Source organism: Rhamphochromis longiceps, linkage group LG10 (assembly GCF_057381845.1).
Source record: "Rhamphochromis longiceps isolate RC_006_pf linkage group LG10, R_longiceps_female_GT1.1, whole genome shotgun sequence".
Lineage (NCBI taxonomy): Eukaryota > Metazoa > Chordata > Actinopteri > Cichliformes > Cichlidae > Rhamphochromis > Rhamphochromis longiceps.
Window position 1 is genome coordinate 5230872 of NC_140566.1, and position 13337 is coordinate 5244208.

A 13337-nucleotide genomic window follows, 5' to 3' on the forward strand; every position below is an offset into this window, starting at 1 on the left:
AACATTTTTATAAAGTAACGCAATAGTTACTTTTCAAGTAATTAATTACGTTTAGAATATTGTAACTCAGTTACTAACAGTTACTTTTTTGAAGAAGTAACTAGTAACTATAATTAATTACCTTTTCAAAGTAACTTCCCCAACACTGGTTATTAGTACTAGTCAAGAATATAAGCAAATTTACTGTTCTGCAGTCCTAAACAGCTCAGTATTATCAGAAGCTTTTGCTCATCTGTATTTAAAGAAGTGAGTTTAAAAGCATTTTGAAAGCAAGTTGAAAACCCAACAGAAGCAAAGCCAAGAAAAAGGATTAGGATACTTTGCAAGGGCAAACTTTATCACACAACACATTATGTTGTCTTTTGATGTCTGGTGCTGAAATAGAGTTAATAATACATAGATTAAACCCAGTGTTTATGAGCAACATTCTCCTTCTTAAACAGTAATGACCTATGAGTCCTTCAGGTAGTTTCTCTAAATAAAGACAATGGATAAAGTGTAGCATGCTGGTGCTCTTTTTTTTCTGTCCGTGAGATTAGCACACACAGCGTTCCAGCTGCGGTTAGTAAATGGCAGGAGGAAAACAGTTTGGAAGAAATTACATTTAAAAATCTAAATATGAAAAATGAAAACATTAAAATCCATAAAGTAGAAAAGATGATACTGGACAAATGTATGAAAATCATATCTATACATAGTTTCAAATGTGTACAGTGCATACAGAGTACAAAAGAACTATAAGTAAGTATTCTTAAAGGAAGTAAACAGTGTGTCTGAGAGCTTGTTGGCATCAGTAAATGACCTTTCATTTTAAATTCTTTGCTAAATATTAAAGTCCCTTTGAAAAATCAGCAATTGATCCTTTGTGAGAGTATTCCCTTAGCTCATGCTAGACTAGAGATCCGGCCTGGTTCTGTGCAGGAACCATAATGGGCACGCCTCCCATTCGGGTGATGTTGGAGGCCATGATGGTGGAGGTGGGTAGTGGTGGCGGGGAGGGAGCGGTCTGGAGCTGCAGCCGAGGCTGGTTGTACGTTTGCGGCAGCGCCTGTGCCTGAGGCAACTGGGTGTAGCGCTCGGGTCTGGGCATGGAACCGCCATTGCTGCCGGCCTCGGGGGACAATGGCTGTTCACGTGGCAGGGTGGTGTTGTTGTTGTAGCTGTAATGGGTGGGAGTGGAGGCCCCTTGGTGGCGGGACGGTCTATAGCCGGCATTGCTGCCTGTGGCGGTGATGATGGATGCAGTGTCTGAGGGGGGGCGCTGTGGATACTGCTGCAGGTGGTGGTGGTGGTTGTTGTGGTGATGGGAGGACTCTTTGTGGTGTGGGCTGGAGGCGATGGAGGACAGGGTGCCATTCTTGGAGATGATGTCAGAACCCATGCCGCTCTTAGCCCATGACACACGCTTGGGAGCCTGAGCATCCTCCCTGTAGACATCGAGGTGCAGGATTACTTATTTGTGGCGTGTAGATTACTTTTAGAAATGCATAATTAGTTCACAGTAACACTGAAATGGAGTACTTCATTAAATCTTGAAACTATGGTAATTTGTTTCTGCTATCACAGGATATGAAAATTAAATCTGAAAAACAGGCTTCTTAAACAGGTGTGATAGAATCACTTTAGTTTGAGAAATGTGCAAGATCAAAATGTGCATTCCTGTGCAATTGGTACATGTCAAAAGTAAAACCTGGGTCATCTGCAAAGGACTAAAATGAATTTGATTCAAAGCAGCAGCAACAAGAACTTCATCTACCAACGCTGCCACTTATGACTTGCCTGAACTGACACTGTTTAGCACTGTGGCAAAAGGGTCCTGGTTCAGATCTGCTGGCCAGCTGAGATGCTGTTACGAATTTTAAATGATAAAATTCTGCTTGCATTTAAGCCACACTGACTCACTTGATTTCATTGGCCAAGTCATCCTCGTTGTTTCTTCTCCTTATCACGAAGACAAAAGCGAGGCACACAAAAAGGAGGAAGATGAAGCCAGCCACTGAGCCAACTGTGGCACCAACAATCACCCCCACTTTATTGGCTGGAATTAAAGAACATACAATTACTATCTCAAAGAATTTAAAAACACTTTTATTACCTCATTTCGTGTAGAATCAATAGTACTTGTACAGCACTGGCTAGAAAAGCAGATTAATGTTTTATATTCGAGTCATGTAAAGATGTCCTTTCTGTTTGACATAGAGATGGACTAATCAGGTGACCAGTTGTGCTGTGGCCTAGCAAATCAGTTTTAAGCTACAATTCAGTTTCATTTATATAGGGACAAATCACAACAGCTGTTGCCTCAAGGCGCTTTATATTGTAATGTAAAGACACTACAATAATGCTGCGATGTTGATCACTAATTTACCGCTGTCCATTGTTTTCAGGCTTCTGCAACATTATATATTCCCAGGACGCTAGGTTGTGTTGGGCATGGTTGACTGTCCAGACTCATGTTAAAGTAAGACAAATTCAGCCAACTTTGACAAAAGTATAATTTTCTTAGCTGCTGAATAGAAAAGTCAGCTAAGCTAATGGTTACAATGTAAAATGTCACAGCCCTATGCTAGCAACATTAAACATGTCTGGCAAACAGGGTTTGTTTTTTACTTTGAATCTGTGTAAGTCATGAGTGATAGGGGTTTATAATGATACTTTTGCTAAATTATTGTATATTTGTAATATTTTAATATATATGTAAGAAAGTTCGCTGCATATTCATTTAGTTTTCTTATGACGTGTCAGCAGTCATAAGAAATTAGTAGGATATGATCGTGTCCAACAGAAATAATTAATTACATCGATGCTCGCTGTTCATGCTTGATAATAGTGTATCTGAATGTGTGGTCCATAACTATTTTTCATCACTTATTTTTATTAATAAACCATAACCAGGGTTACACTTGCTGCGTACAGTTGGTAATGTGCAGGTCGATTGCGCAGCTCTTTTCTGCCACCGTGTTGCTGGCTGTGCACACGTATTTCCCCGACATGTTGCTGCTCAGGTTGTTCAGCTTCAGAGTGCCAGTCTTCTCATCTAACACAGCAGTTTACATGGAAAAGACAGTCAAACACACATGAAGACACATTATTTCACATGTATAACAGTTCTCAAAGATGTGCTAAGTGACAATCCCAAAAGACGGTGTGCAGGCTGCTTTTTCTATCAATAATTCACATTTATAGCAAACAATGACTCTTTGTTTTTTCGCTGTGCACTCACTGAGCATGGGTGAGAAGAAGACCTCAGAGGTGGGGCTGGTTTTCTTCCACTTGTACAAAGGAATAGGTTTCCCAGAGCTGGACATGCAGATCAGAGTAACATTTCCTTTTACCTCTGGCTTCCCTGTCATAGAGCACTTCGGAACAGAAGGAGGGACTGAGGGGAGAGGATTATGTAATGTTTTATTACAAGACTTTCTGTTTTACTGTTTCACAGTGAATCTGAGAAGTACAGCTGTGCAACGGGTGAATTTCCCTTACCTTTCACATCCAGGGTAACCGTTTCAGTAATACCATCATTAACAATCTGAAAGATGTAGCTTCCTGAATCGGACTCCCGGGTGTTGTTGATGTAGAACGACACATCTGATGATGGCATCTGATGTAGGAAACCGACACGGCCCTTAAACTGTCCGTCAAACACCTTCACCTCGTTGTCGGTGTAGGAGATGATCTGGACAGAAGGACAGAAAGCAAGCGTCACATGAAACAAAAAGAAGATTAAAAAAAGGGGGTTTTTTGGGGTCTTTTAGTACATAAAAGAAAGCACACGAAGAAGTAGTTGTGCATAACAGATATCACTGACCTGTGTCACTGACATCCAGGTCAGGGATGTAATGGACTTTGTATTTATCCAAAACATTTCCAGAGATTTATTTGCTAAATGTCCAAGTGCAAGACTTTAAAGAAAAGAAAGTTTCACTAACACTGGTAAAATCAGCAGTGCTTACAGAGGAAAGTTCAGGACATCTTCAACAACTCACCTTAGTATCACTGACATTGGACAGAAGTTAGCTTCACTGACTCATCAACCTTTACTGGACTCTACACAAAGTTTTACAGCCTCCTCCAAAGCAACTACACATGACGCATATCGGCAGGTGAGGTAAACAGTGCACGGCGGACTCACAGCCCACACTTTAAAAAGGTACGTTCTCAGTTTAAACATTGGACATGTTTTCTATGTTCAGTTGTGAATAAAATTAAATCTAACCTTCACATTTCCACCTATAAGGCCAAATTAAACAGTAATATTAATGTTCTTGAACCTGATCTATAAATTCTCAGCTCTCATTCTCTGCAATTTAATTAACACAAATTATGCAGGTCTGTATTGTTAGATAAATACTACATTCTAACGAATATGGCTCTTGTACAATAAAAAACAAAACACAACAAAAGAAGCCTGATATAAAACCTAGTTCCAGCATATGTATCTCTGCAGTGGAAGGGGCTGAAATACAGTATAAATAGAACGGTTCAAGGCAGATGCATCATTTACAGTAAAAAGTAAAGATGTTCTTAGATTAAAATCTGTTTTCTTTGAGTAATCTAGTCACCTGATGGTCTGGACCTTGATCACTTGCTGTAACTGATGGAACCTTGAATTCTGCTTTATACCAGAGAATCCTGAAGGAAAAGCTCCTGCCATCAGCTTGTATTCTGAAGTTCAATTACATTTGAGTTAAGCACCAGGAAAGTGATCCAGAACATAGCAGCAAAAGAAAAAATGAAGGTTTTGGAGTGATCAAAATAGTCAAAGACCGGACTTAAATCTGATTGAGATGCTTTGGCAAGACCTTAAACAGACCGTTTATTCTCAAAAGCCCTCCAATGTGAAAGAATTAAACCATTCTGCAAAGAAGAGTGGGCCAAAATCACTCCACAGTGATCTAAAAGCATCATCGCCTGTTACCTTAAAGGTAAGAACGGTGAGGAGCAAAAACTGTCTGTTTAAAAGAGAAGATGAACTGAGGGGCTGCACCAAGAACTCATGCATTGGTATTTATGATTACTTTCAACTACAAATGATGCCAAGCAACTCTAATAGCATTCAAAAACAAAACCAAGAGCTGGAAAAGGCACAATAGGTTCTTGTCAATTATTTTCTCCATATTACTATTATTATATTATGCATAGGAAACATATATTAGCAGTTTGGAAAAAATATCACTTTGTCAAATTTTAGTTACTTACATAATTAGTACCATACCACCCCATTAGAGCACTTTGCTCTCAGACTGTAGGCTTACTTGTTGTTCCTAGGATATTTAAAAGTAGAATGGGAGGAAGAGCCTTCAGTTTTCAGGCCCCGCTTCTGTGGAACCAGATTTGGATTGGGGAGACAGACACTATCTCTACTTTTAAAATTAGGATTCAGAGTTTCCTTCTTGCTAAAGTAGTACAGTTAGGGCGTGATCAGGTGACCCTGAGTTATGCTGAGGCTGCTGGAGGATTCCCATGATGCACTGAGTATTTCTTCTTCAGTCACCTTTCTCGCTCACTATGTGTTTATATACATATTATTTCTAGTTAATAATCTCTGTCTCACTTCCACAGCATGTCTTATCCTGTCTTCCTTCTCTCACCCCAACTGGTCGCAGCAGATGGCCCCGCCCCTCCCTGAGCCTGGTTCTGCCGCAGGTTTCTTCCTGTTAAAACTGAGTTTTTACTTCCCACTGTTGCCAAAGTGCTTGCTCATAGGGGGTCATATGATTGTTGGGTTTTTCTCTCTATTATTGTAGGATCTACCTTACACTATAAAGTGACTTGAGGTGACTGTTGTTGTGATTTGGTGCTGTATAAATAAAATACAATAGAATTGAACAATTTGTCAGAGGGGAATTGCTCACTTTATCTTGTCTAAACACATACAACTCTGAATAGATTGCAGTTAAGTTTTGTTCTTTTATCAGTGAAAATGTTTTTACATTTAATGAATGTTTCTTCCTGTAAAGAGTAAAGTAAGGTGAGACACTAAGGGAAATAATAAAAAAAAAAAACCCTGTATCCTTTTCCTTCCTGAGTTCTCTTTCTTCCCCTAAATCTATTTGATTGTGATCCTCCTTTTGGATCATCTATCTGCACAGCACAGTAGTATTAGAAACCTTTAAGTCTTTTCTTGTCTTGGCTTGATATATATTAGACCTAAGTGTAATTGTTTCCTTACCATCTTCATCTGGCTGGTGTTAGGCATCAAAAAGTTCCACGCGATACTCTTGGAATTTGGGTTGCCGCCAGTGTACCGGGCCTGCAGCTCCACATACTGACCCTCGATCACTTCTCCATTTTTCAGGGGTATTAAAAAGTTGGCCCATATGCCTGGATGAAGGAAGAAAGGGAAAAAACACACTGTAAAAATCACAGTTTTTTATTACTTTTATACACCACTGTACATGTAATCAATAATTGTAATCTCTATATTAATTTCTATTGTTAATCTCTGTCTCTCAGACAGTGTGTCTTTTGTCTGCCCCCCTCACAGCCAACCAGACGTGGTAGAAGAAGAAGCCGTCGCTCCCAGAGCAGAGGCTTCTTCCTATTAAAAGAGGTTTTTTTCTTCCCACTGTCACCAAGTGCTTGCTCCAGTTGCTAGAATGTTCTATGTAATACCGCAGGGTTTATCCTACAGTATAAACTGCCTTAATGTTGTGATTCAATTGAATTGAATTCTGACTCTGAATCATTACCTGTACAGTTGAAGGTGCAGCAGGAAACCTGTTTGGATTGTTCTTTGTTTCTCATGCCTGTTTCATGTTTGATGTCATATTTTTTATAATAAAAAGGTTATAAGCAGAATGATATTATAAGATTAATGAGGATCTGCTTAGCTTCTTTTTAATAATTGCCATTGAAGAAAAAAGTTTGCTTCAAGGACATTATTAAAACCGTATCCATGATTTTATATGCATGCGGCTCTTCTTACACAGTTTATAATGTTACATTACCACAGATGTTATCACAGATGAACTTGTGCGTTATTTGGATTTAACGCAATAGTGATAATGAAATCAAGCTGAATAGAGAGAGCACTATCACAGTGAAATGTAATGTTTATTTAAGACCACAGAGAGGCAGCAGAGAGCCAAAACACATCTGCAGCACACACGACCAAATCAGAAAAAAACAAGGTTTTCGCTTACATATTTATATGTGACACGTTTTTATTAGTTAAAGTGTTCATTTAAGTAGTTGATAAATATGACAAATAAATGACAGAGGTTATAAACCCCAGTCACCAACTGTGCATAATTTGTGTTTACTGTATTCAAAGGTTTTCTCAGGGGAATGTCAGTCTCTCCTACAAAATGAGGGTGGTTTGAATCATGGAATTAGTCAACAGAAACCACATATCTCACCTTTTTTTCTCAGGGACCCATAACAGAGAAATGCAGAAAGTATGTGAACCCAATATAAATTAACACACACACACACACACACACACACACACACACACACACACACACACACACACACACACACACACACTGGAGCATGACTTTTTGACAGTGGTCAAAAAGTATCAAATGGACAAGCATCTCAGTGCTTGTCCATTTGATACTGTTGACCACAGTATTTTACTACAGCGATTTAAACACACTGTTAGTATTAAAGGAATTGTACTGGAGTGGTTTGAATCAAGAGTACTAAGTGGACTTTTCCCATATTAGCTGCTCTTCATTGGCTATCAGGCCGCTCTCCTGTGGAACTAGCTCCCAGTTTAGATGAAGAGCATATGTGCACTCTAATTTTGAAATACACTTAAAACCTTCCTTTTTGATAAAGCTTTTAGTTAGGACTGTATCAGCTGAGTCTGAACCTTCCCTTATTTATGCTGCAAAGGTTAGGCTGCTGAGGGCGCTTTATGTTTCTTCTTCACACATCTCTTTCCACTCTCTGTGTGTTTATACAACACTATTGTATTTAATAACTGGGAACTCTCTTCTCTTCTCTTTCCCCTTGCCCATGACTTATCTCAATGGATGGCTGTCCCTCCATGAGCCTGGTTGTATCCGAGGTCTTTCCTGGTAAAAAGGAGATTTTCCTTCCCACTGTCACCAAGTGCTTGCTCACAGGGCACAGAGTGATTGTAGGGGCTTTACCTTATAATATAAATTGCCATGAGGCTGTTGTGAATTGTCACGAGGACACGAGCACCTGGAACATGGCTGCCAAGTCTAAAGTGCACTGTATGTTTGTGTGTATTGATTAGAACCATGGCATGTTCAGTTCAATTCAGTTTCATTTATATAGCAACAAATCACATCAGCAGTTGTTTATGCTGAAATTTGAAAGGCGTAGGCACATTATAAAAATTGACAGGACAAACATTCTTCATACCCCACATTATAGTTTCAAAAAGACATTTGAAACAAGCTGTTTATACACGAATAAAAGTCATGCATTATGGATTAGCTTTCTTCACTGCACAGCAGTACCTTCCTGCTAATTAGTACCATTATTTAGATGCCACAGTTGTTACCGCAACAAAACTATTTACATGTAAAGGAAGTGATGTAATCAAGTCCAATCAACAAGAGGCTTCCCAAGCAAACTATTACCTGAAACAACTCACTATTTCTGTGGCGGCTAAATATTCAAAGCAGAGGGGTGGAGGTCAAGGCACGTGACTTGTAGTTATTAAAATCCTAACAATTGAAATAGTTTTAATCAGAAAAAAATATTGATTGTAGGTTTTTTATACAGCATTGTGCAATGATGTACTGAATATCTGGGCTTTTTTAAGGTCAATTAACTGCATTATGGCTACTCTGGAGCAACAGAAACACAAAACTAACAAACAGATAATATTAAAAAACAGCACTATGATGTTGTGGATGTCAAATGTTTAATTAGAACTACTGTTAATCAATAACTGCCATTATTGCAACTGCACAATCAAATGAATTCTCAGAAAATTCATTTGAATTTTGAATTGTTTCTCAAAAAAATATTTGAGAACGGAAAAACAGACTTTTAATGCAACTAGACTGCTGATGATAAAAACAAAATAAAGCCAACCAGGTTTGTTTCTGTAGTGGACACAGAGTTGCTTATTTCATTACAGTATTTAGCTTTTCTATTTTCAACAGACAGTCTCTGGCACTGAGCAAGGAGCGCCCCCCTGTGGCCAAAAGCTATAGAAATTTACACAGTTGAAACCCATTATAAGCTGAATTATTCTAAATTTATAGCATTTAAAGCTCAATTTAAAGCATCACAGATTTGGCAAAATATCTTGTTGGATTTGGACTTGTTGGACTAATGAACATCTCTTGTGCTTTATTGCTTCTCCAGCTCTAAATTATACAGGTGAAACGTGAATGGCAACAATGCACCATGTAAAGAGATCTCTATAGAGAGGAGGTGTAGGTATCAGTTTCTCAGTCACTGTGGAGATGGAGTAGATAAGTGACAGTGATGAGAGAATGTGTGGGCTATGCTCCTTTGGGAACATTGCTTCTAACAAAGAATCACACTAGTGAAGCCATAAGATAGACTAAATAAGGGAAGATGTGGAAGGTTAGCGTAAAAATAAATGTTGCTAAAAACGGTGAAAGGAGAAAACAAGGAGAAGCAGAGATCCATTGTGTCAATGGCTCTTTAGGCCATAAGAAGATTTGGTGCAGCAGTGAGATAGGCCTGTTGTTTGTAGAGGTGCTGACTGATGGATGGTTGGATCAGTGGACATGTAGAGATGACAGAAAGAGGCTTAAATATAAATGCAATGAGTCACTGTGGAGTGGCTCTCTGATGATTGCTATAAGCTTAAAGGGAGCCCAATGAGAGGCTGCTGCATGTCTCACAGATTGGATGAAGGGAAGGAAGAGAAACGGAGACTCTCTGGGATGAAGAAGATTTTACTAAAGCTAAAACAGCAACAAGAGATCTTGAAATGTTTATATTTAGAATAGATGTAAAACTAGATCAGAGAATAGTGTGCCCATGCAGAAATTGTTCTATTTGACACAAATTAGAAACTCCAGCAATGGATAAGTTCACTTTTTAAGCCAAGAAGTTTGGGAAAACACCTAGCCGGAATCCTTTCAAATCTTTGCGGTAAGACTCTGGAATACAAGACTTCCCAACAGGGATGACCCAGACACAAACATTTCAGTGGGGGAAAACAGGCCAAATTTTCAGCTCCTCATTAGTGTGGATGAGCTGCGCTTCATGATTTAGTCTGATCACATGGGCATTTTTTCCCCATCAAAATCTTGCCAAGTGCTGCTTTAAGAAGATTTTCTGACAGAAATCCTTCCTGATTCCAATGAGAGCATACTACATTGAAAAAAAAGATGAAACATGTATAGAAAAAAAAACTTGGCAGAAAAAATAGAGAAATGAACAAGGCCACTGAGATTTACTCTTAAAGTGGTCAGTGAGGCATAATCTTTCCCTCTGTGGCAGGTCTGAAATCTATTCTGCTCGCTTCATGACAATTACTTTTAAATATTCCTTGGTGACTGATGGCAGGGCAGATGGGAGCGAGTTCACTGAAGGGCGTAATGAGGACTGGATAGGTCTCGCTGGATCTAATAGGGCTATTTCACTAAGTCTGATATAACAAGGTGTTTTATGGTTAGCTGGAGAAGCTTTTATTCATCTCTCTCTTTCAAAGTAACAGTTTCTTCACTATATGTAGAAATACCACTTTGGAAGCTGGATATGGAGTTGACAGACTTAATTACAGGGTAGATTTGAATTGGAAAAAAAGTGGGAGTTACACTGTTGTCCCCCAGTGTAATAAGTGCTATAGTTCTGTAGTACTTGTAGTACTTGCAAAGCTGGTGATAACCACACTGAAAGGGTAAAAACTATCAAGAATAGTGAACTGTGCAAAATGTCCTTCCAACCATTCTTGATACCACTACAGAAACCTAATTTCAGAATAACAAGAAGAAGACAAAACTAGAACGTCTGGGTTGTTAGAGTTGCTAGTTAGGGGAGAGACTCTTCTCTAAGAAGAACATGGGAGAAGGTCTGCAAACAATGAGACTTCCAGAAAAATGTCCCTTGGACAGATGAAATGAAAGTGAAGCTACTGGGTGCCAGTTTAGCTCAGTGGGTGAGCAGGTAACCACATGGCCAGAAAACAGGGACCCAGTGTAGGTCAAGTTACTTGAAAAAATTAGTTACTGATTACTTCCCCCCAAAAGTAATCCCGTTACTTTACTGATTACTTATTTTCAAAAGTAATTAATTACTTAGTTATTTAGTTACTTTTTAAAAACACGATTTACAACCTGAAGAGGTGATAAAGAAATAGATCTTTCAGCCCAATTCTACTTTTTCTTCAGAATCCATCATACAAAATGTAATCAAATGGAAAAGTCTCTTTTTAAAGCTTGTTTTATTAGTTTTAATCTTTTAACTTTATGCATCAAGCAAAAATTAAATTATATGCAACATTCTGACTAGAAGAAATTTGTTTAACATTTAAACCTATTTTCTGCACATTCGAGCACATAAAAGAAAAATTTTTTTGTGTTCACACGTAGTCTTTCAAATAAATGCAAGTGAACCACAGCAAAAAATAAATAAATAAATAAATAAATAAAAGACTCAGCGGTCCTGTTGCTCTATTTTCACCTGTAAAGCAGGCAGATGCTTGCCCTGGTACAGGTGAGCTGCAGCGGTCAGTGGAAGAATCCGCGAGTTTGTCTGTGAATTTCCCATTCCGTGGTAGCGCACTCGGTGCTTGCTCGGAAGTTTAGGGGTTTTTTCGCTGTAAAGCGAAGTTTTCCTCCCACGCAGGGAACAGCGTACGCTAATATTTTTTGTCACTTTTTACGGAATCAAACTCAAAGTAAGGTCAGTACTTCCACGCTTTAAACGCTGCACGCTCATACTCTCTGCCGCACCCGTTATATTATCCATTGTTGATCTGCACACAGGAGTTGCCACGAACGTCGCACTCGCTTACGTCATTGTCATGAGACCTTTTTTGCAATAGTAATCCCTTACTTTAGTCGTTACTTGAAAAAAGTAATCGGATTACAGTACCGCGTTACTGCCCATCTCTGCTGATGACCCTTTGCTTTGTTGAGTGAACCATGAACTCTGTATACCAAAGTGTTCTACAATCCAAACTGGGAGCTGAGTGGCCTCCCATTCTACTTTTGAAAACTCAAAAGCAGAACAGGAGTCACTAATTTAGATTACAATGTAATCTCAGAGCCAGAGTTGTTGATTTGATGAAAATACTGTGCTATGCTCAAGTTCCTGTGTGTGCTAATTGGATAATTACAGGAAACCCTTCGGACTGATCCCTGTTTACTTCAGCAGACCTCAGTGTAGATAAAGCGGAAACCATGCTTTGATGAGGATGACCTTAACTAACGTATTTCATGCTGAAAAGATGGGTGGAGCGGGTTGTTTGCTTCCTGTCAGCATCTTATCAGCTGCTTTGGTTAAAATGTTAAAGCAAGTGAGCTACAGAATAAAAAAGATATGGTGTCAAACATAAGTGATGTCTCTGTTGCAATATTACCATCAAATACATCTCTTAATGTCTAACTTGGAGAAATAGCTAATTTAAGAGATTTGAGAATAAGAAGAAAGAGCACATGATCTTGGATGAAGATGACAGTGTGGCAATGATGTCTCCATGGAGCACCACTGCCACTGAACCCTGTCTCTGGAGGATGGGTGGAGATGCAATGACGTGCTCTTTCTCATGGAGATAAACCTCCCCTGATAAGGCTTGGACCACTTTCTGTAGATCTGAGGCTGGATTGGTGGTTCCTGTATCTATAAAGTAGGAGGAAAACTCTTAAAGATCAACAGAACCAGATGGTCTGGGTCCTGATGACCAAAGGTCATCCTGTGAAAATCCTTCATGTTTGCCTTGCCCGATAAAATGAATAAAACCAAAACAAAAAAACAAAACAAAACAAAAAAAAACCCCAGCGGACAAAAACCTGCAGAATTGCTGCATTCACATTTGAAAAAGTCCCCAAGTTCATCTTAGTACCTGTTGTTTAACAGATGTCTAAATACTGGCCTGTAGGTTGTTTTGGATACCTGCATCAGAAAATGTCCTGATGCTTTGACCATAAGTTGTTGCTGTTCACACTTGACACATAACAATACCACTAACGTCTACTACAAGACTTTTGGCTTATCCAGTGTATTAATATTTGATAGTTGCAGATTTTTTTGGTCCTTTAAGAAAAGAAAATCAAAAAAGCAGAACTGGGCAGTGTGCACTGTACCTGGCCATGAAGAAATGCTATAGAAGACAGCAATAACTCACTAATTCACAAGGCTTGCAACAAACCAGTAGACAACTATTGTATCAGTATTCCCAGTGCTTTTAAACTTGAAATAAT

At 38.9% G+C, this 13337-nt stretch overlaps 1 protein-coding gene across 1 annotated transcript in view; it reads right to left on the bottom strand.

The window, feature by feature from the left end:
- Positions 1-310: 310 nt before the first annotated feature.
- The window catches only part of LOC146660203 (endothelial cell-selective adhesion molecule-like), a 51323-nt gene continuing 38296 nt past the window's right edge, over positions 311-13337 (bottom strand). Inside the window, exons 2-7 of the mRNA XM_085419961.1 lie at positions 6173-6324; positions 3484-3676; positions 3224-3379; positions 2915-3037; positions 1903-2038; positions 311-1427 (exon numbers count right to left, since the gene is read on the bottom strand). Of these exons, the coding sequence (XP_085276087.1) occupies positions 890-1427; positions 1903-2038; positions 2915-3037; positions 3224-3379; positions 3484-3676; positions 6173-6324 (1298 nt within the window). The 3' untranslated portion in view covers positions 311-889. The remainder of the gene's footprint in view (positions 1428-1902; positions 2039-2914; positions 3038-3223; positions 3380-3483; positions 3677-6172; positions 6325-13337) is intronic.